Raw genomic sequence first — 23,609 nt, 5'->3', positions numbered from 1 at the left:
ATTTTAATGTCACTCATTAAAAAAAGTCCAAGTTATGAAAGTCCAAGCCACTCACAATATGTAGCTAATACAGTATAGCCATTACTAGAATCTGATTATAAATGTTGTAGGCCTACATCATATATTAAACAGCAGCAGCTGTGCCTACTACAATAGAAAAGCTGCTGAAAAACTAACTGTTGACCAAATTTGTGTTTTTAAAAGACTATATTCTATATTTAGATGCAGATTTCTTCCACTGAAGAACAGAATGCTCTTTGGGTCTCTTTGGAGAAAATTGTCTTAATGTTTTACACAAATTTGTGGAGTTTGATCTCAGATTTATGCCATAATGCAATTTTTCCCTGAGAAACTAAACTACAGAAAACAAAAGAGGTGTGAAGATTTAAAGGAGCAACTCTCAGAGGCACAGCATATCTAGGACTGGTCTAATTTTAGACTGACACATTTAAAATCCATCTGCATGTGTTGCCCGTTTTATAACTCTCCAGGTCAGAATGTCACAAAATAATTATTTGGTGAAAAATAAATAAATGACGAATGCATAGAAATTCAAGAGGAAATGAACTAACAACACTGTGGTACGGATTAAATTTATTAAATAGAAATCGTATTGCAATAATTAGTGATCATTAATAAAATGTTATTATTGTATTGTAGTTATTATAATTTATTATTACAGATCAGTAGCCTGTATTATTAGATCTTCAGTCTTAAGTCTGTTACACATCCTCTTCAAATCCCACAAAGCTTGCTTTATTTTGTACTATCAGTGTTGTGATCTAGACAAGTACTACAAGACAAGAAATAAGTTATGGTAGAATTCATTTTTGGGGGGTAAAATACTGGGGGTAAAAGATATGTTTTGCCATATCTGTTTTTAATATTTGTTTTTGTTCACATGCAATGTGCTAAATTTGATTAAAGATTTTAGTAATTTGTTAGTGGAATGCATTTTAACATCAGCGTTTAACATTGCATTTAAAAATTGTTCATAAATGCATATTGCAAAATCAGAGCAGCAGCACCAATGTCCAAACATTTCCATATTTATAATTGCGCAGTACTCCCCCGATCCAGATGGTGGCAGTATAACACCAACAAACTCTATTTACTTGCACAGTGGGCGGTACTTTGTAGTTTATTAACTCAAGTGTAGTCGTGCCGTGTTGTAACTTTGGTTTCAATGGTGGACTTGTGAACGCAGTCTGAGCGAAAGGCTTGTTTGGGAATGACGGAGGTGTGTAAAGAGGAGCGCGGCTCTGCGCGGGGTCCGGCCGAGAGATGGAGCCTGCGCTCCGGCGCTGTGAGCGTGGAGATCCTCTCCCTGGGCTGCGTGATCCAGTCCATCAGGACACCAGATCACAGCGGACAAACTGCGGATATAGTGTTAGGATACGATGATGTAGAAGGCAAGTTTCAGTCCTTGTGAAATCAGAGTTGGAAAGAGTTTAATTATTGTGAATGGCAGGTGTTTGCGACTGATGTGTTGATTAGAGGCACCTGCCAGATGTGGCCACTCAGTACAGAAAAATTACAAGAGGAAACAATAGATTCTTTAACCCCTTAAGTGCTCCACATTTTTAAACAGACGTGAAAGTGCACTATCCAAACTTAAATTGTTATAATTAATGAACGCTTTGGAATAGTAAGGTTGTTTTTTGTTTGTTTTTTTTTAAAGAGGAGAATCTGCAGATTATTGCAGAAGAATCATTTCAAAATATTAAAGTATCAGAACGTTATAAAACTTAAATTTACTGTAAAGAAAATGCACTGTACCAATTTTTTATTTTATTTGATATAAAATAAATATTTTACAAAATATTTTTGAATCCAAAATTGCTATAAAATTAAAGCTAGAAAAAAATGTAGCGCTCCAAACAGGGAAAAAAAAGGCCTTGTATTGCAGGTCCTTGTACTACAGGTGCGTAGAGCCAATGATATATTTGAGAATGAGCAAAAAAGGGTGGCTAACCGCACACTGATCCACTCAAGACTGAACAGTTAAAAACAAATAGACACAAATAGACACCAGCAGTTTTGTTTTTAACTCTCATGCACTTTGCACTTTTTGCACGATGCAATCAAATTTAAAAAAAAAAAAAAAGTTTTTGTAGACTTTTTCAGTCTTGAGTGGATCAGTGTGCAGTTAGCCACCTTTTTTTGCTCATTCTCAAGTATAAAATTAAAGCCTCATGTCTAAATAAGTTATGTTCCAAATTTGAAGTTGATATGAAAAAAAATTGAGGTTCCTGTGAGATTTTATTTAGGGTGTCATACCACAAACAGCCACCGGGTGCCATCAAAACTCTATTGATTTTTTAAATGCATTTTTCTGTCACAACTGTCTAAATTTCTGTCAATATTAGGTCTATCACAAAATAACCACCAAATATGGAGTCCTGAGACTCCCGAGACCTTTCCGATGATATGTATTTTGTCAAGATTATAAAAATTCTACATGACCGTAATACATTTTGTAATGTGACACTTGACTCCACCCACTAAGGGGGAGGAGACTGCTAAAAGATTTTAAAGCACCATTTCCATGGCAACGCAATGTAAAAATTCTTAATTAGATTACAAGGGGAACAATTGAAGGTTTTTGCATTTCAGATAAATAAATAAAAAGATTAATTCAAATTTTTTGATCCAGTTGGTAAAACATTTCAGTATGTAGTCAAGACATTTCTCACGAAATTCTCCTTAATGCCAATCTAAGCTGCAGATCTCACCTTCATTATAAAGCTTCCTGAATGTCAATAATTGATTTACTTGTTTCATTCAAAGGGATTTGAGGAGACATCATTTTTATTTATTAATATTTAGAAGGAGAGTCGTGCCTTTGAATATTGTTGCGGTCAAAGGTTGAGAACCTCTGCTGTAATCAGGCATGGTTATATGGGCAGATGATCTCTATAGAGATATTGAATAAAAAAAACATGCTTAATTCCCTTGGTTTCACTCTAGGTTATCTCTCAAACCCTCGCTACTTTGGAGCTGTGGTAGGCCGGGTTGCAAACCGCATTGCCAAGGGCCGGTTTGTGGTAGATGAGAAGGAATATAAACTGGCTATAAACAATGGACCCAATGCTCTGCATGGAGGACTGAAGGGCTTTGACCAGGTAAATGAACATACAGTATTTATGAATTTGAAATGAAAACCAAGTCTATCCCTTTTCTCCAAAACAAGCTTCATTATACAGGTGCTGGTCATATAATTAGAATATCATCAAAAAGTTGATTTATTTCACTAATTCCATTCAAAAAGTGAAACTTGTATATTATATTCATTCATTACACACAGACTGATATATTTCAAATGTTTATTTCTTTTAATTTTGATGATTATAACTGACAACTAAGGAAAATCCCAAATTCAGTATCTCAGAAAATTAGAATATTACTTAAGACCAATACAAAGAAAGGATTTTTAGAAATCTTGGCCAACTGAAAAGTATGAACATGAAAAGTATGAGCATGTACAGCACTCAGTACTTAGTTGGGGCTCCTTTTGCCTGAATTACTGCAGCAATGCGGCGTGGCATGGAGTCGATCAGTCTGTGGCACTGCTCAGGTGTTATGAGAGCCCAGGTTGCTCTGATAGTGGCCTTCAGCTCTTCTGCATTGTTGGGTCTGGCATATCACATCTTCCTCTTCACAATACCCCATAGATTTTAAGGTCAGGTGAGTTTGCTGGCCAATTAAGAACAGGGATACCATGGTCCTTAAACCAGATACTGGTTGCTTTGGCACTGTGTGCAGGTGCCAAGTCCTGCTGAAAAATGAAATCTGCATCTCCATAAAGTTGGTCAGCAGCAGGAAGCATGAAGTGCTCTAAAACTTCCTGGTATACAGCTGCGTTGACTGTGGACCTCAGAAAACACAGTGGACCAACACCAGCAGATGACATGGCAGCCCAAACCATCACTGACTGTGGAAACTTTACACTGGACTTCAAGCAACGTGGATTCTGTGCCTCTCCTCTCTTCCTTCAGACTCTGGGACCCTGATTTCCAAATGAAATGCAAAATTTACTTTCATCTGAAAAGAGGACTTTGGACCACTGAGCAACAGTCCAGTTCTTTTTCTCCACAGCCCAGTTAAGATGCTTCTGACGTTGTCTCTGGTTCAGGAGTGGCTTGGTAGCCCTTTTCCTGAAGACGTCTGAGCGTGGTGACTCTTGATGCACTGACTCCAGCTTCAGTTCTCTCCTTGTGAAGCTCTCACAAGTGTTTGAATCGGCTTTGCTTGACAGTATTCTCAAGCTTGCAGTCATCCCTGTTGCTTGTGCACCTTTTCCTACCCAAATTCTTCCTTCCAGTCAACTCTGCATTTAATATGCTTTGATACAGCACTGTGTAAACAGCCACACCCTTCATTAATGACCCTCTGTGACTTACCCTCTTTGTGGAGGGCGTCAATGTTCGTTTTCTGGATCATTGCCAAGTCAGCAGTCTTCTCCATTATTGTGGTTTCAAAGAACAAGAGATACCCGGAATTTATACTGTAGGGATGGTCATTAATTGAAACTCAAATGTAAATATTCTATTTTTCTGAGATACTGAATTTTGGATTTTCCTTAGTTGTCAGTTATAATCATCAAAATTAAAAGAAATAAACATTTGAAATTATATCAGTCTTTGTGTAATGAATGAATATAATATACAAGTTTCACTTTTTGAATGGAATTTAGTGAAATCAACTTTTTGATGCTATTCTAATTATATGATCAGCACCTGTATGTTATGCGAGTCAGCAGACATGGTTTGTGTGTTGTAGGCCGTGTGGACCACAGAGGCGGTAGATAACGGCGTGAAGCTGAGTCACAGCAGTCCAGATGGTGATGAGGGTTATCCTGGGAACCTAAACACTTCTGTCACCTACAGGCTGGAGAAGAACACACTGAGTGTGCTGTACCACGCACAGACTGACCGTACTACACCCATCAACCTCACCAACCATTCATACTTCAACCTGGCTGGACAGGTACGGCTACAAGCACAGTTTATAAACCTCGTCTTATACACTGCATGGTTAAAGTCTTTTGTGGACACGACAGGTGTATTCCTACTCTTAATAAATGCTTTTTCGTATCCCGCTTTCTGCAGGGGACACCAGACATTTACGACCATGAGGTGACCATCTCCGCAGAGTCGTACCTGCCTGTGGATGATACGATGATCCCCACAGGTACTTTTTTATCACATTATTTTAGAGAATTATATCTTTTAAACATCTATAACCAGAAACTGTCATGCATAGTTTTGTGTGGTTTCTTTACTATGTACAGGGGAGGTGAAACCTGTGGAGAAGACCCTGTTTGACCTGAGAAAGCCTGTCCTCCTGGGCTCTAGACTGAAAGAGCTGCCTGGTCCTGGCTTTGATCATAACTTTTGCCTGCGTTCACCTGGTGAACCACCACTGGAGCAAAAATGTGCACGGTAAACTGTGTTATATCAATTGGATTATTGAGCCCACCTGATTACTCTATATGTGCCTTAATATTACTGCACGTGTTGGTCTGTGTAGAGTGGTGCATCCTGGGACGGGTCGTGTTCTGGAGGTGAGCACTACACAGCCTGGGGTTCAGTTCTACACGTCCAACTTCCTGGATGGGACAGTGAAAGGAAAGGGTGGAGCTGCTTACTCCAAACACAGTGCCTTCTGTTTAGAGACCCAAAACTGGCCAGATGCTGTTAACCAGGTAAATGAATTAAAAGTACATTTTGATTCAGACAAAACAAATTGTAAAATGTACACACTTCAAAAGTTTGAGGTCAGCAAGATATTATTTTTAATACTGCTATTCTGTTGGGATGCATTAAAGTGATCAAAATTGACAGTAAAGACAATCATAATGCTGCAAAATGTTCTTTCGAACTTTCTATTAATCGGAAAATCCTGAAAATTGTTTAACGGTTCCCACAGAAATATTAAGCAGCGCAGCTGTTTTCTACATTGATAAGAAATGTTTCTTGAGCAGCAAATCAGTATATTAGAATGATTTCTGAAGTGACACTGAAGACTGTATGCTGCTGGAAATTCTTTGCATCACATCACATGAAAAAAATACATTTTAAAATATATTCAAATAGAAAACGGATCGTAATAATATTTCAAAATGTTACTGTATTTTCAATTAAATAAATGGAGCCTTGGTGTGCATAAGAGACGTAAATTAAAAACATTAAAAAATCGTTCAAACCTCAAACTTTTGAACTATAGTATACATTAGACTATATAACATATACAGACCATATTTGTGACCCTGGACCACAAAACCAGTCTTAAGTGTCAATTTTTCGAAATTGAGATTTATACATCATCTGAAAGCTGAATAAATAAGCTTTCCATTGATGTATGGGTTGTTAGGATACAACTATTTGAAAATCTGGAATCTGAGGGTGCAAAAAAAATCGAAATATTGAGAAAATCGCCTTTAAATTTGTCCAAATGAATTCTTAGCAATGCATATTACTAATCAAAAATGACGTTTTGATATATTTACAGTAGTAAATTTACAAATAATCTTCATGGAATATGATCTTTACTTAATATACTAATGATTTTTGGCATAAAAGAAAAATCAATAATTTTGACCCATAGTGTATTTTGGGCTATTGCTACAAATATACCTCAGCGACTTAAGACTGGTTTTGTGGTCCAGGGTCACATTTGTGTACTTGTTTATCTATATAAGTGATGTTTTTGCTTTATTAAAAAAAGCTAATGTTTCTGAATTAATGAGAGATCTCTGTCTCTTCTCAGCTTCATTTTCCTGATGCTCTGCTGAGGCCAGGAGAGACGTACACACACACAACTCGCTTCACATTCTCAGTGCTCTGAAATTACAGCAGCATGCGAAGTTTACTTTTACACCTTTTCTAGCATAATGTTAAATGACCAATACAATGTACTGCTTCTAAGACCATGGTATTGTATTTCTATAATTTGCATGTGTTTTATTAGGGGATATTTATTCCCCCTACCATAAATTCTACACTAACACAATTACTACTTAAAGTTAAAATTAACATTAAGGTTTGCTTGTAATTATAAATTTGAATTTCATCTAAATGGAAACAAAGAAACACTGTAATTTGATTACCAAATATATATTTTTTTTTAGGCGAATACCATAATAGCGTTACCCAAAAAATGCAGTCATGTAATGAGACAGCTGTAACGTTTTTACATTTGCACAAATGATATAAACAATTATTTTGTAACTCGTGTGCCCAAAACATAATTGGGGAAAAATGTTTATTTAAAAAAAGAAAATCCATTATTTTTAACCCAGTTTATTTATTTTTAAATGCACTTGATAATGCATCTTTTGGCAAAAATATGACTTTTCATAGTAGTCCCACATTATAATAGAAGTTAATAATTCAAAACACAATAACAGTGTCTTTTATAATTTGACTCAATTCATCCTCACAAATACCTCATGCCATACATTCAAGATTCATGCACATGTCGTCTTGTTTCTATAACATTGCATTAAAGCAGTCCAATATGGACTCTGGGATTTAGGAAACGTTTGTGTGAAATCACACAATGCCAAAGTATATTTTCTGCATTTACTCTGTAAAAGAAAATGAAAATGTTTCAAGTGCCTCCACAAAATTCAACAAAATCATCTACTGACATGTTATAAGGCTGTTTTCAGGTGAACATCCCGCTGTTGTTTAATTGTGAATAGTATGTGAGTGGTGTGAGAAGAACGTTAAGTATTGGATGCTACTGTGTGGAGATGAGCGATACTATGGTGTGTATGATTCGAGATCCTCGAGAACAGCTGATCAGATCCATGCTGGGATTTCTGATCTTCTCCTCTAAGAGCTGATCCAGCTCCCACCGCAGCTCTTTCACCAGCTCAGCCACCTACACAAACACAGTCTGAAATCAAGTACTGCCATATATATATACACATGATATAATATTCTAGTGCAAGTCTCTTTTACCTCATGAGACGCAGCAGCAAATTTGATCCAGCCATCGTCCAGAGAGATGATGAACTCTCCACGCTGCAGCTCCACGCTCACTTGCCCGCCACCGAACAGCACCATGGGATACACGCACACCATGCTACAGTCACGGATAAACACGCGACTGGTCTTCACTTTCTCATGGTACACGAGGTATGGGCTGTCATAGTGCCGCACCTACACAGAGTGAAAGTTTATATATATAAACAAACAAACTAACTCTTTTTCAGTAATTGTTTAGATACCAAGCCAGAGCGAATGTAGTTTAGGTGAGATAGTTACAGAGAAGTTGACGGAGGAGGGGTGTATGTGGACGGCTCCGTCACTCTTGGTCATGAAGCGCAGCTCCTCTGCTTTAGGCTGCATCTTCACAGCTCCTTTACTAGTGAGCTTATACTTTCCCTGAGGAGATCGCACCTAAATAATACATGGCATGATTTACACACATTCACATTAAACATCTTACACACTAGTTCAGAGAAATCTGTGCACCGACCTGGACTACATTAGGGTAGAGAGCCGCACACAACATGGCTGACATCAGCTTTGTGTTATCAGAGTTCAGGTTGGCCTGCGAGGGACCGAAAAACAAAAGAACAGGTCACAGGTTGTGAGTTGATTCTAATGGTTTTCATCATTGTTTTTACCTAAAGTGTTTATATCTTGTATTGATTTTACCCAAGAGTCTAAAACAACACAAACTTAAACCTACCACTGAACAATTTCATATATTACTAGTGTCAAAAAAACACTCACTGTCCAGAAGAGAAGGGATAAAACATCTTACAGTTTTGAAAACAGCACATATTAATCAAAGAATGATCACTAGAATATGTGATCAAATGCCCCATTTCATCTAATGTTCTCTTTATTTTAACAATTATTATATTGCATTGACATTACATTAACACTCATTACATCTAAAACAAGCAGTCTTAGACTGTTAATTAATTAAATATTTCCTTTAAGAAAAACAAAAAATGTATAAATATTTAAATGATTTTTCTATTTTAATTTTACAACTAAAAATCTTTCGGAAGGATTCAAAGCTGTTGTCAACACTGTCAGAAATGTATGAAAACAGTATGTAAATTCTGTCATCATTTACCAAACAGTTGATGGTAGCCATTGACTTCCATAGTATTTTTTCGATACTATGGAAATCAATGGCTACCATCAGCTGTTTGGTTACCAACATTCTTCTATATATATATATATATATATATATATATATATATATATAACATTTTTTATTTTTTTGCATTTGGCAGAAACTCATACAGGTTTGGAGCGGAATGAGGGTAAGTAAATGACAGAATTTAATTTTTGAGTGAACTATCCCTTTAAATCAGGCAATATCAAGATGATCATTTCAAATTTCTATGATCTTAAGTACATAAACTTGAATTTCTTTCAGTTCTGTAGTTTTTGTCCCAGCTCTCAGGAATCACTGTTACCTCATAGCCTGTGGCCTCCAGCACCCCATCACTTCCTTTTGAGCTAATTTTTTCAATGACCCTGGCCTTCAGTCCATCCTTCACAAAGCCAATATCGGACAGAAGCTCTGCAAACTGCCTTTTCATACATGCTATCTCCTGAGAGAACACACACAACACAGAACAGTTATACCAGAAATGGTATGCCAATGGCTGACATCTACACTCAGCCAATCAGCGTCCAGTCTCACCTGTAAGCCCCGGATTGAGAGGAAGTTCTCTCTGCAGTACTGGTAACCAGCCTTAAAGCCGCTGTGTGACGCGTTACACCAACCCTGAGCAAACACATCAGATATCAGCACAAGTCTTCATGATTAGAACAAACAGCATACTTCATGCACATGAACTGGCAAACTATAAATGAACAAGCACCGAATAATGAGCAAGGCTCAGATCTTAATGGGTAATTATCAGAAATGCATAATAAAATTTTTTGACTGATATGATCAGAAGCAGATCAATATATTGAGGAGACTGATAATTTTCATGACTGACCATCGGCTGATAAAAGTGTCTAAAAGTGTTGTTTGCATTAAAAAAAATTAAATAATAGCCTTGTCAATGGAAAATAAAATTCACTGAAATATTTTTTAGTATATTTACATACTGAGTAAATATGTAAAATAACTGCTCATTTAAATTGAGCAATTTATCTCATTTACTGTTATTAAATTGCATTATGTATCTATCAATATTAAAACAATATTTTTTTTAAAACCCATACTGGAAGAGCTATATTAAATATTATAAATCAATAGTTTAGAAGTTTGGGGTCGGTAAAGTTGTTTTAATGTTTTTGAAAGAGACTCTTAGAATCACCACTAGGCTTATTTGATCAAAATACAGTAAAAACAGTAAGATTGTGAAATTATTACAATGTAAAAAATGTCAAATGATCCTTTTGAAATCATTCTAATGTACTGATTCACTGATTAAGGTATATTTATTATTATCAATACTGAAAAAAGTTGTGCCGCTTAATATTTTTGAGGAAACCGTCATTAATTTATGATAAGTTTTTTATTGATTGTTTAGAAATAGGAAAAAATGAGTCTGATGTTATCAGCTTCTAATATCAGCCTAATAAAAGCAATGGCAAGAATTAAAAAAAATCCAAATAATGATACTGATCTGCAGGTATGTCTGTATGTCTGTGGATGGATTTAATTTACCAAGGTCAAATACTGTAAAATACACTTTTATTAGGAGCTATAAAAGCATAATAAAATAATCTAACAAATTTTAAGAAAAAAAAAAAAAAGCAAGCGAGTAGTGAAGGATTATGAATTGTGTACCTCTAGTCTTTAATTTGATCAGAGCCTGTACTGACCTTGTACGCCTGCAGCAAAGCCAGATGGTCGCTGTTTGCCAGAGAGAACCCCAACTTCTTCTCATTAGCTTCTTCTCGTTTATCCCAGGGAGACACCTGCAAGTATGGCAGGATCTCAGGTAACTTAATACTGCACTGGAGTAATATCTTCCACATGTGTCTGGTGACTTACGAATGGACTCTTGAAGGCCAGGCTGGCGGCGATGGTGAGGGCAGGGTCCAGGCAGCGGAAGATGGCTCCCAGCAGCATGAGTTTACCGATGCGGACGTCCACAGGCAGACAGGCCAAATGCCAGCCCAGTGGAGTCAGAGACTCCTTGTCCGTCAGGGCACCCAAGGCACACAGGCGCTGTTTAGCAGCCTCCAGACTGCCCTCCGTGGGTGGCTCAATAAGCTGAGAGAAAACTGATTCCAGAGGACGCTCCGCAAACACCTCCAACACCTTAACCCTGGGAGAGAATTTAAACTATTAAGAGCTAAACAAATCACATGACGTTTGCTTGTGTTGAAGGAATAGTTTACCAAAAATGAAAATTTGCTGAAAGGCCTTTCAAGATGTAGATGACTTTGTTTCTTCATGGGAACAGATTTGGAGAAATGTAGCATTACATCACTTGCTCACCAGTGAAGTGAATGGGTGCCGTCAGAATGAGAGTTCAAACAGCTGATAAAAACTGTGATAATAATCCACACCCCTCCAGTCCATCAATGAATGTCTTGTGAAGTAAAAAGCTGCATGTTTGTAAGAAACAAATCCATCAAGATGTTTTTAACATTCAAACTTTGCTTCGGCTAAAATATAAGCCCACTATCCATAATATTGCTTTCTCCAGTAAAAACGATGTCTCGTCTAAATCAGGAGTGAAATATACACAGATCAAGCAAGCTGTTTCACAAGCAAAACCAGTCCAAAACTGTTCTAAACAAATATTTTGGTGGATTTGGACATAAGAGGACAACAGTTGATGGACTTTGTCACTAGAGGAAGTGTTATTACGGATTACAGATTTTGGCCAGAGGTGACGGTTTTAAGTTAAATAGCCTTAATGATGGATTTGTTTCTTACAAACACACAGCTTTTCACTTCACAAGACATTAATTGATGGACTAGAGGATTACTTGTGGATTATTGTGATGTTTTTATCAGCTGTTTGGACTCTCATTCTGACGGCACCCATTCACTGCAGAGGATCCATCCAAGTGATGTAATGCTAAATTTCTACAAATCTGTTCTGATGAAGAAACAAACTCATTGACATCCTAGATGGCCTGAGGGTGCATTTCAGTACATTTTCCGCAAATTTTAATTTTGGGGTGAACTACTCCTTTATTTAAAGTTTTTTTTTTTGTTTCAAGGTTGTTTAAAGGTGGTTACCTTAGACAGAGCTGCTCCAGGGGAACTCTCTGAATCTCAGGAAGCTGCTGTTGGCTCAGGTGGTGTGTGAAGCGATGGCCTGTAAACAGATGGAAGCAGACGCCTGATGCCACACGACCGGCACGGCCTTTTCTCTGAAGAGCATTGGCACGAGACACCCATACGTCCTCTAGACTCTCCATACTGCGACTAGCGTCGTACCTAATACATGCACAAACATATGATAATGCATCCAGAACCACAAAGAATATTCAATGTCAACCAAGAAAAATAAATAATCTATGTTTGGACAGCGTCTCAAACCTCTTCTCCTTCATCCGGCCAGAGTCTATGACATACACCACATCGTCAATAGTGACAGAAGTTTCAGCGATGTTGGTGGAGATGATGATTTTGGTCACACCCTCAGGTGGGCGGGTAAAGACCGCCTGCTGCTCCTCATTGGACAGGGACGAGTGTAGAGGATACACTACACACCTAAAAAATTTACAATTATAAATATATATATATATATATATATATATATATATAACATCCACTTTTTACAGGTGAATCCGACAAACCAAAACATGTCCAGGTTACATTTCAGCCCATAATAATTGGTTCATTAATAATGATTTTTATAACAAACATCAAATTTTGGGGTCAGTAAGGCTTTTTAAAATTTCTCAAAGTCTATTATGTTCACCCAGGTGGCATTTATTTGATCAATTTAAGGCATTTATGCTGAATAAAAGGATTAATTTCTTTTCAAAAATAAATATATACTCACATATACATACACACATATACATATATATATATATGCACCACGCTAACGAGGTGACAAGTGGCACATGAGTGCTTCATTAAAAATAAATAAATAACATGGTGCAAAAGATTATTTCCTTTTGATTTTTAGGTAGAAAAAAATTACTTGTAAAGACTACTTTTTAACAAACTGCCAATTTACATGAACAGCACTGACTGAAAAACTGGCACGATTACAACAATGTACCTGTTTGTTCTTCTATTACTGAACATCCTGTTAGACTGCAGCTGCTCATATAATTGCTTTATTTCAGCAAGTCCTGGTAGGAAGACCAAAACAGCACCTGTGCATTCACCAAAAAAAGAAAAAGCAAAAAAAACAAACAACAAAAAAAACAGTCAATGAGTGTTTTTTTTTTTTTTTTTTTACCTTTCTAAGGCGGCTGTAATTATTTGAACAGGCGTCTAGTGCAGGGGTTTGTGGAGCTCTTTACCTGGTGGGTAGCTGTGCTTTCCATCAACAATCCACTCCAACAGACTCTCCACCAGGTCCATGTTGATTTTATCAAGATCCATAGCAGCCAATGTTTTCACTACAGACTTTGAGTAATCTTAACAAAAGATGCACAAAGATATACACAGTTCGGGGTGTTTTGTCATATTACACAGAGATTATTCAATAAGCAGGTTGAACTTTGTACAGTCACTAAAGATAGAAATAAGCATAGACAGGCTCGCAAAAAAACAGAAAAAGAATAATAAGCAGGCCCACAAAAAATAAGCACAGGAAAAGAAGACAAATCTGGTAATAAATCAATAAAACATGCTAAAATGACAGAATTCAAGTGTTTTTACTGGAATATCGGATGGTAAGATCCTGTTGACTGAGCTGCTGATCAGGGATGGAGTCTTTGACCGAATCCTTTTTCATGAGAGACGTAAAGGACCAGCTACCATCATCATCAAAATCCTCAACAGGAGCCCGTCCCTTCCCAGCCGTGCCACCCTGACCGGAGGGACGATTTTGCTTTGCGGAGCGCCGATATGGACTACCATCTTCAATTACATACCTTCACAACAAAAGAACAAACCAAATTTATTTTTGTGTGACAAATATATAAAAATCATAGATGAAGCTATATGTATTTTATGTGAATACTTGGTCTTGGCGATGGCGGCTTCGAGGAAGAACTGCTCCACTGGGAATGTATGTCCTTCAGATAGCAAAGTCCATTTCGAAAAGTGTGAGAGAAATGTGTAATGGATTAAATTATGAAGTTTACATCTTTAAAGGTGCACTAACTGTTATATGGTATATATACTACCTGGTATATGGATGCTGGGGCAGTTGTTGAAGTACTGTGAGAAGAGCTCGGCATTGAGTGTTGCACTCATCATAATTATTTTCAGATCCATCCTTTTTACAATCAGATCCTTCAGAACCAGCAACAGGAAGTCACTGTGAGACAGGAATCATGTGACTGTCAGACTCATGTGTGTGACTGAGATGTAATGTGCACGTGTGCTTTCCACAAACCTCTCTTCTGTCCGTTCATGGACCTCATCCACGATCACATGAGTGATGCCACTGAGCTCAGAGTCACCCTCTAACCTCCGCAAAAGGACGCCGGTGGTGCAGAACATCAGCCTGGTGCTGGATGACTGGATACAAGAAAGTATATACAGACATTATTATTTTTATTTTTTTTAGCAAGGATGCATTAAATTGTTTAAAAATGGGTTATGTTGTTACAAGATTCATATTTCAAATATATCTTCTGAACTTTCCATTCATCAAAGAATCCTAAAAAAAGTTTAATTGTTTCCAAAAAAAAAAAATTAAGCAGAACAACGGCTTTCAACTTTGATAATAAGAATCATGTGACACTGAAGACTGGAGTAATGATGCTGAAAATTCAGCTTTGTATCACAGGAATAAATTACATTTTAAAATATATTAAAATAGTAAGCAGTTATTTTGTATAAATACAGCCTTGGTGAGAATAAGAGACTTCTTTCAAATAAATTATAGAGAGAGAGAGAGATTTCAGCCTTTGACAATATTCAATATACTATATCTTGTACAGTGGGAAAAAATATTATTTGATCCTCTGCTGATTTTGTACATTTGCCCACTGACAAAGAAATGATCAGCCTATAATTTTAATGGTAGGTTTATTTGAACATTGAGAGACAGAATAACAACAAAAATCCAGAAAAACACATTTCAAATAAGTTGTAAATTGATTTGCATTTTAACGAGTGAAATAAGTATTTGACCCCTTCTCAAAACATGACTTAGTACTTGGTGGCAAAACCCTTGTTGACAGTCACAGAGGTCAGATGTTTCTTGTAGTTGGCCACCGGGTTTGCACACATCTCAGGAGGGATTTTGTTCCAGTCCTCTTTGCAGATCCTCTCCAAGTCATTAAGGTTTCGAGGCTGATGTTTGACAACTCGAACCTTCAGCTCCCTCCACAGATTTTCTATGGGATTGAGGTCTGGAGACTGGCGGCCACTCCAGGACCTTAATGTGCTTCTTCTTGAGCCACTCCTTTGTTACCTTGGCCGTGTGTTTTGGGTCATTGTCATGCTGGAATATCCATCCACGACCCATTTTCAATGCCCTGGCCCTGACGGTACATGGCCCCGTCCATCATCCCTTTGATGTGGTGCAGTTGTCATGTCCCCTTAGCAGAAAAACACCCCCAAAGCATAATGTTTCCACCTCCATGTTTGATGAAGGGGATGGTGTTCCTGGGGTCCTAGGCAGCATTCCTCCTCCTCCAAACACGGCAAGTTGAGTTGATGCCAAAGAGCTGGATTTTGGTCTCATCTGACCACAACACTTTCACCCAGTTCTCCTCTGAATTATTGGCAAACTTCAGACGGCCTGTACATGTGCTTTCTTGCGCAGCGGGACTTTGCGGGTGCTGCAGGATTTCAGTCCTTCACGGCGTAGTGTGTTACCAATTGTTTTCTTGGTGACTATGGTCCCAGCTGCCTTGAGATCATTGACAAGATCGTCCCGTGTAGTTCTGGGCTGATTCCTCACCGTTCTCATGATCATTGAAACTCCACGAGGTGAGATCTTGCATGGAGCCCCAGACCGAGGGAGATTTACAGTTATTTTGTGTTTCTTCCATTCGAGAATAATCGCACCAACTGTTGTTACCTTCTCACCAAGCTGCTTGGCGATGGTCTTGTAGCCCATTCCAGCCTTGTGTAGGTCTACAATCTTGTCCCTGACATCCTTGGACAGCTCTTTGGTCTTGGCCATGGTGGAGAGTTTGGAATCTGACTGATTGATTGCTTCTGTGGACAGGTGTCTTTTATACAGGTAACAAACTGAGATTAGGAGCACTCCCTTTAAGAGACTGCTCCTAATCTCAGCTCCTTACCTGTATATAAAAGACACCTGGGAGCCAGAAATCTTGCTGATTGATAGGGGATCAAATACTTATTTGACTCATTAAAATGCAACTCAATTTATAACATTTTTTAAATGCATTTTTCTGGATTTTTTTGTTGTCATTCTGTCTCTCACTGTTAAAATAAACCTACCATTAAAATTATAGGCTGATCATTTCTTTGTCAGTGGGCAAACGTACAAAATCAGCAGGGGATCAAATCATTTTTTTCCCCACTGTATGACACCATGATTTGGACTAAACAGTTATTGATGCCAATTTATTTAATAATATTTAATGTGAAAATAAAAACAGTTACTTTTAGTTAAATCACTTTCTATTGATTACGGTAGCAGTAATTCAACAAATTATGACGAAAATCTTATATCAGACATTTTGCTCAGCCTCAAGTAGCACCCAGAGTAAATGTGGTTGGTGTTTATAAACTGTGTTACCCTGACGGTCTCCAGACGGATCTGATAGCCTGTAGAGTGACCCAAGGCTTCTGCTCGTTCCTGGGCCACTCGGGTCGCCACAGCGATGGCAGAGATGCGCCGTGGCTGAGTGCAAATAACGTTGGCCACTCTATCCGGCCGTCCAGTCTGGAGGAAATGATCCAGGATAAACTGAGGAATCTGAGTGGTTTTCCCGCACCTGAAGTTACATTAATTCAGACATAAAGAGATGTCAAGAACATCAAATTTAACCAAATAAAAAACTAGTTAATAGAATACAAATGCTGCAGGTCACAGTCTTACCCAGTCATCCCGCTGATGACAAGAACCTGGTTCTTATCCAAACGCTCCAATATGGCCTCTCTCTTCTGCCATGCAGGCAGCTTCTGCCTCTGCTCCTGCATCGATGTATAGCGCCTCGACGACTGACAGAGAGAACACGCAAATCAAACTCTACCAAAAATCTATTTCTATATTCTATCACTTTCTTCTAGGTGGAAATTTGAACAATATCCCGGCTGTTCTCTTCCATATAATAAAAATAAATGGAAACAGGGTGCTGTCAAGCTACAAACTGATTCAAAAGTGCTCTATAATGAGGTTTGGTCACAAGACATGGGGGAACTAATGAAGTTTTTCAGTGAATAAAACTTACATTTCAGTCTGTATAATACATAAAGCTATCAAATGACTTCAGAAGTCTTGGAATACAGCGCTTTGGTCATACAGAATGAGCTTTTGAGAAGCTCATCTACTCACTAGTCAAGTTCTTGCAAACTATTTTAACTCAAACTTTCCAAATTGTCCATTTTAAATAAAGATTGAGAAAGAGCTTAATGGTGGTGAAAGTCAAGTGACCTTGGTGTAGTCCATTTATAACCTAACTTTCTGCCAGTTGTATTTTGGCTCTAAAGGTGTGTTAATTTTTGGAGATTGTCTTGATAGAAAATATGTGTATGAATCATAAGCTCTGAAGTTTATTTTCTGCAATAATCCAAAAGCCAGTATGAAAATCCAATTGGATTTTTGTTGAGAGAAGCAGGGTGATGCTCACTTACAGGTTGGCCTACAAAAATACATGATCACTGCAGCGCTCTACACAGGTATGAAATGATATGAGGATACATATCACAATCACACACACATCCAAACCAATAGGGGCAAGGCAGGCCTAGAACAGGTGTGTTACCTGTTTCCTCTTGAACTCTTTGCAGAGCTTCTTGTTCTCTTGCAGCATCTGCTCAGTTTTGATCTCGATCTTCACCATCCTCTTCCTCAAGTTAACATAGCTCTCGTTTTCCACTGGGATGCATTCTTCTTCGTCTTCATCATCATCACCATCTTCTGGTTCATCATCAATATCCTCTCTTAGGTATGAAGCATCTGATTAAACAGAAGAAGTTGGGTGAAATATTCATTCAAATATAGTTTTAATAATAATAATAATAATAATAATAATGATGAATTCTTAAGTCATCCAATCCCTCACCTTCCTTCTGTCTCACTCTGTGGTTTGTGCTCTCGGTGGTGTTGGTTAACTGATCTCTAGTTGCTTTATTGGTCATACTGTTGTTTTCTACAGTGTTCCTACTGCTCCGATTCCTGGCTGGAGTGACGGTGGGTGGAGCCAGAACAGGGGGCGGAGAACTGTATTTGTGATGAGCAGCTGACAGCAGCTCTCTGACAGGTCCGTCCTCCTCCAGACAGGAAATGAGGGTGTAGACCACTGGCTCTCCTTCATGCGCAGCACTGAGTGCCTGACCGAACAGGTACTCTGTGACACTGAGGCGTCCCGCGCCTGAGAGCGATTCATCAGTGCTACTGAAGGCCACGAGCGGCGCATGATTAGGATATAAACTACCTGGTTGGAAGCGAATCTCCAGCTGATAAACGGGAGCTTCTGTGCTGCTAAACCCTGGTTGACTTGCCTTACAATATTCTTTGGAAGAGCTGGATTCAGGAGTTTGGTGCTTGAACTTGCAACGGTTTCCATACTTACAGCCTGCCCCCTTCAGGTAAAACTTACAAATCTGATTGGATCCTGACTGCTTTTTACAATTCGCAGAGTCTGACATTTTGTTCCGCCTTTCATCCAGCCACAGCAAATCAAGCTGGATAGTCCAAACACGACTGCTGATGCGCTCACAGAAGCGATCCCCGTAGATTGCGGTCAAAGCCAGGGCCTCTTCCTGTCGCAGAGCTACACATTCCTCCTGAGAAGGGAGGTCCGATGTTTGGGGTCTGAGGGCACTGGAGCCGAAACGCTCAGTGAACATCTGGGATAGGAGGAGCTCTAATGTCGCTCCAACTTCACCACGTCCACTTTCTTCTCCAGCCTCCAAAGCTTGTCGACAGCGTTCACGGTCAAAGCCATACCTGCAACATAATGGGAAATACTGAGTTACTTATACACTATAATGAGTGATCAAACAGATTCATTACTATTTTAGTTTGATAAATAGTACACCAAGTAAGTACACCTCATCTACCAATCCAGGCATAAACTATCTGCCCACATTATGCTATAACACACTGTAAACATTTTTTGTTTTTGAATTTTTACAGAAAAAAGTAAAAATGCTTCAGTAAAAACATGTTAATTGGTTAATATATGGTTATTAAAAAACCTATGAATTATCGTATAATTTATAGTGAAAAACAGTAAAAGGACCCTCACAAAAGCTGCTACACAACATCACATATGATTATATTTTATATAATATAATCATCTATCATCACTTTTGCTATCTGTAATGTACATTATGCCGTTTTGTGTTATATTTTCTCGTTAAATCTTTTGCAGTCTCTTCTAAAGATGATGCACAAGAAAGCCCGCAAACAGTTTGCTGAAGACAAGCAGACTAAGGACATGAATTACAGGAACCATGTCCTGTGGTCTGATGAGACCAAGATAAACTTATTTGGTTCAGATGGTGTCAAGTGTGAGTGGCGGCAACCAGGTGAGGAGTACAAAGACAAGTGTGTCTTGCCTACAGTCAAGCATGGTGGTGGGACTGTCATGGTCTGGGGCTGCATGAGTGCTGCCAGCACTGGGGAGCTACAGTTCATTGAGGGAACCATGAATGCCAACATGTACTGTGACATACTGAAGCAGAGCATGGTCCCCTCCCTTCGGAAACTGGGCCGCAGGGCAGTATTCCTACATAACGACCTCAAACACTTGCTAAAGAAGCTGAGGGTAAAGGTGATGGACTGGCCAAGCATGTCTCCAGACCTAAACCCTATTGTCCATCTGTGGGGCATCCTCAAACGGAAGGTGGAGGAGCGCAAGGTCTCTAACATCCACCAGCTCCATGATGTCGTCATGGAGGAGTGAAAGAGGAGTCCAGTGGCAACCTGTGAAGCTCTGGTGAACTCCATGCCCAAGAGGGTTAAGGCAGTGCTGGAAAATAATGGTGGCCACACAAAATATTGACACTTTGGGCCCGATTTGGACATTTTCACTTAGGGGTGTACTCACTTTTGTGGCCAGCGGTTTAGACATTAATGGCTGTGTGCTGAGTTATTTTGAGGGGACAGCAAATTTACACGGTTATACAAGCTGTACACTCACTACTTTACATTGTAGCAAAGTGTCATTTCTTCAGTTACATGAAAAGATATAATAAAATATTTACAAAAATGTGAGGGGTGTACTCACTTCTGTGAGATACTGTGCATTAGGGTGTTTTGTGTTACATTTTCTGTTATTTATTTTTTACAGTTATTACCTAATAACAAATCATTACATTTATTATTTATAAGAAGAAAAACTTAAATTGCTTAACTTTGCATAATATGTCATTTGACTGTAAAATACTGTCAAATTTATGGTTATTGCAAGTAAAAATTAATAAAGGTCCCTTCGTGACATTAGATTAGATTTTATTTAAAAAGTTTTGCTTCTGTTTTTTCACGGATTTACATTAAGATGTTTTGTGTTATATTTTGTTTTTTACTGAATGTTTATCACATTATTTAAGCATCGTGTGTTACCATGATGGTGTTTTTTGTCTTTTGTGTATGACCCTGTGCACAGTCTAAACATGAATACTGGCCATGTTTTATGGACAGGCCACTTACAGTAAACTCAGATTCATCATGTGACTTTCTAAATGTGCATCACCTGTATTATTATGGTAATTACCAGTACATTATAAGGTAAAGTAGTTCAAGTAGGCTGATTTGTTAACATGAAATATAAAGTCATAAAATATATAGGCACCAATATGGCATCCTATAATACCTCACCGTACAACATCACCGTATTTATGGTGAATTTCTAGAAACCACAGTTCTTGTATTTCTACGTAAATTTAGCAGGACATTTTTTAACAGTGTACCATCACTACAAAAATCTTGAAATATAAACAATGATGCCAAAGTGTACCTGCAAAGAGTGCCCAGAGCAAACAGAGAGATCACCGGCTCTGGCTTTGTGTGCTTCTCCTCGACCGAGTCCTCCATCCAGTCATCACTCTCGGCACATTCTACTCCATCATCATGGGTTTTCCAGAACTGACCTTCCTCACGATGGTCTAGCTCATCATACTCCTCTTCCTCATCCTCCTCCTCCTCACCACCTTCATAGTCAGAGCCGCTACATGACAAAAATACATTCTTAAACACTGAACAGACACTGTAAGAGTTAGTGCGCAACACAGGGGTTAAAGGGATAGTTCACCCAAAAATGAAAATTCTGTCATTAATTACTCACCCTCATGTCGTTCCAAACCTGTAAGACCTTCGTTCATCTTCGGAACAATTTTGATGATATCTGAGAGCTTTCTGATCCTCCATAGACAGCAAAGATCCTAACACGATCAACACACAGAAACGTAGCAAGGACATCGTTAAAATAGTCCATGTGACATCAGTGGTTCAACCGTAATTTTACGAAGCCACGAGAATACTTTTTGTGCACAAAGAAAACAAAAATAACAACTTTTTTCAACAATTCGTCTCCTCTCCATTTTGGAGAGTATCACATATGTAAACAACGTATGCTGTTCTGTGTCAGCAGCACCGTATGCGGATACGTTGTTTACGCTTTGATCTGAACATAAACAATGTATCCACGTTCATACGCTACATACGTTGTTTACATATGTGATACTCTTCAAAATGGAGAGGAGACGAATTGTTGAAAAAAGTTGTTATTTTTGTTTTCTTTGTGCACAAAAAGTATTCTCGTGGCTTCGTAAAATTACGGTTGAACCACTGATGTCACATGGATTATTTTAACAATGTCCTTTTTACGTTTCTGTGCGTTGATCGTGTTAGGATCTTTGCTGTCTATGGAAGATCAGAAAGATCTCAGATATCATCAAAAATATCTTAATTTGTGTTCCGAAGATGAACAAAGGTCTTACAGGTTTGGAATGAAATGAGGGTCAGACAGAATTTTCATTTTTGGGTGAACTTTCCCTTTAAGAGAGAAAAAATCCATATGGAGAAAATGAACCGGGGAAAAAGAAATACTTGCAGAACCAAGGCCACTGTTGTCTCTATAGAAACAAACTCAAGTTCACCTATTTGGTGTCTGATACTCGTGGCTCTGAAGTTCCCGCAGAAGTTCTTTGACCTGCAGTTTGTTCTCTGACGTCATGTGTATCTTCTGCAGGGGCAGCTGCGCTTGCTCTGGTCTGAATCTGGATCTCTTATCCTCCTCATCATGTTTTCTGGCCAGCACCTGAGATCTTCCTCTGCCAGTTCCTCCACGAGCCCCACGGACACCTCTTGAACCTCTATATGAGGGAGGCTTGAATGACCGACTGGGACCCAAATCCAGGTTGAAATCATCTCCATCATCCCAACATCCACTAGCAGCTTTCTTGTTTCCACCTCCACCTCCACCTCCACCTCCTCCTCCTCTACCTCCACCTCCACCTCCTCTACCTCTACCTCTATTGAACCGTCCTCCACCCCGATTGGGTTTGCTTCTCCTCCTTCCACTCATTAGTTCAGCTCCCTTTTAGTGTATTTCCTTTCAATTGAAGAATACGTGTGTTAATACACTTGTCCTGAAAACCATCTGCAAACAAGCTAATATAATCATTTCTTATATATTTGCTTATTTATATTTAACGGCTGGCATTTCATTTGTAAGGATTATAAGCATAAATCAACCATTTAAATATAGAAACACAACAACCAGACTCGAGTCAGGACGTATACATACTATAAGTATAACGTTACTATATGTTGTGAGTACAGAGAGTTAAGAAAAAACACATGTTTTTGACAAAGAAAGTCAGCTCACAAATCATACCGATCATCGAGCCGATATTGAAATCAAAGTGAAGTTTCGCCAATCTCTTGCTGTACAGTTACAGCTACTTTTGTATCAGTGGATTGAAATCAGCAGCAAGCAAGCAAATGAGTTTCGACAGGAAACATGATACATTTTTCAAAATAAAAGTCTGGCGTGGAACAAAATTAAAGCTTGAGCTCTGGAGAACAGTTTTTTTGTTGTTGTTGTTTTTTTTTTTTGCGTTTTTTAATCACAAAATATTATATATTGGAATTAGCTTCAAGCTGTATCACGATAAGTCATGTTTCAAAAAGGACATCATAATAAATCAACACTAAACAATAAAACATCGATATAGGTTCAGTGGTCTATAAAGCAGTGGCGGCTGCTGGTCTTTCAAAGAGGGGAAGCTCATTTTCAGCCTACATCATAAAAATTGTCCATTTATTTATACGTAAATCCTGCCCTACGTTCCTTTTCAAGAAAATGCTCTGTGACCCTGTCGTACCAACTAGGTGTCTTTTCCAGTAACGCTATCCTAGCCTA

The 23,609-nt window shown here is 38.4% G+C and overlaps 2 protein-coding genes across 2 annotated transcripts; one reads left to right on the top strand and one right to left on the bottom strand.

The window, feature by feature from the left end:
* The first annotated feature begins 1,121 nt into the window (after nt 1-1,121).
* Nucleotides 1,122-7,169, top strand: galm (galactose mutarotase). The gene is made up of 7 exons (XM_058796254.1): nt 1,122-1,412; nt 2,971-3,125; nt 4,783-4,989; nt 5,112-5,193; nt 5,294-5,444; nt 5,533-5,707; nt 6,772-7,169. The coding sequence occupies exons 1-7, from the start codon at nt 1,232-1,234 to the stop codon at nt 6,847-6,849; spliced, it is 1,029 nt and encodes a 342-aa protein (XP_058652237.1). The 5' UTR covers nt 1,122-1,231; the 3' UTR covers nt 6,850-7,169.
* A 195-nt stretch (nt 7,170-7,364) lies between these two features.
* On the bottom strand, nt 7,365-23,224 carry dhx57 (DEAH (Asp-Glu-Ala-Asp/His) box polypeptide 57). Its single transcript, XM_058796253.1, has 23 exons — nt 23,082-23,224; nt 22,342-22,796; nt 21,201-21,410; nt 18,300-19,186; nt 18,000-18,193; nt 17,114-17,235; nt 16,811-17,009; nt 14,483-14,607; nt 14,271-14,404; nt 14,105-14,159; nt 13,801-14,015; nt 13,440-13,556; nt 13,193-13,289; nt 12,499-12,672; nt 12,196-12,396; nt 10,993-11,269; nt 10,821-10,916; nt 9,682-9,765; nt 9,452-9,589; nt 8,491-8,565; nt 8,277-8,411; nt 7,971-8,171; nt 7,365-7,890 (listed from the first exon to the last, which is right to left on the bottom strand). The coding sequence occupies exons 2-23, from the start codon at nt 22,767-22,769 to the stop codon at nt 7,747-7,749; spliced, it is 4,308 nt and encodes a 1,435-aa protein (XP_058652236.1). The 5' UTR covers nt 22,770-22,796; nt 23,082-23,224; the 3' UTR covers nt 7,365-7,746.
* Nucleotides 23,225-23,609: the final 385 nt, after the last annotated feature.

Source organism: Onychostoma macrolepis, chromosome 13 (assembly GCF_012432095.1).
Source record: "Onychostoma macrolepis isolate SWU-2019 chromosome 13, ASM1243209v1, whole genome shotgun sequence".
Lineage (NCBI taxonomy): Eukaryota > Metazoa > Chordata > Actinopteri > Cypriniformes > Cyprinidae > Onychostoma > Onychostoma macrolepis.
This window is presented reverse-complemented; position numbering and strand designations above follow the sequence as displayed.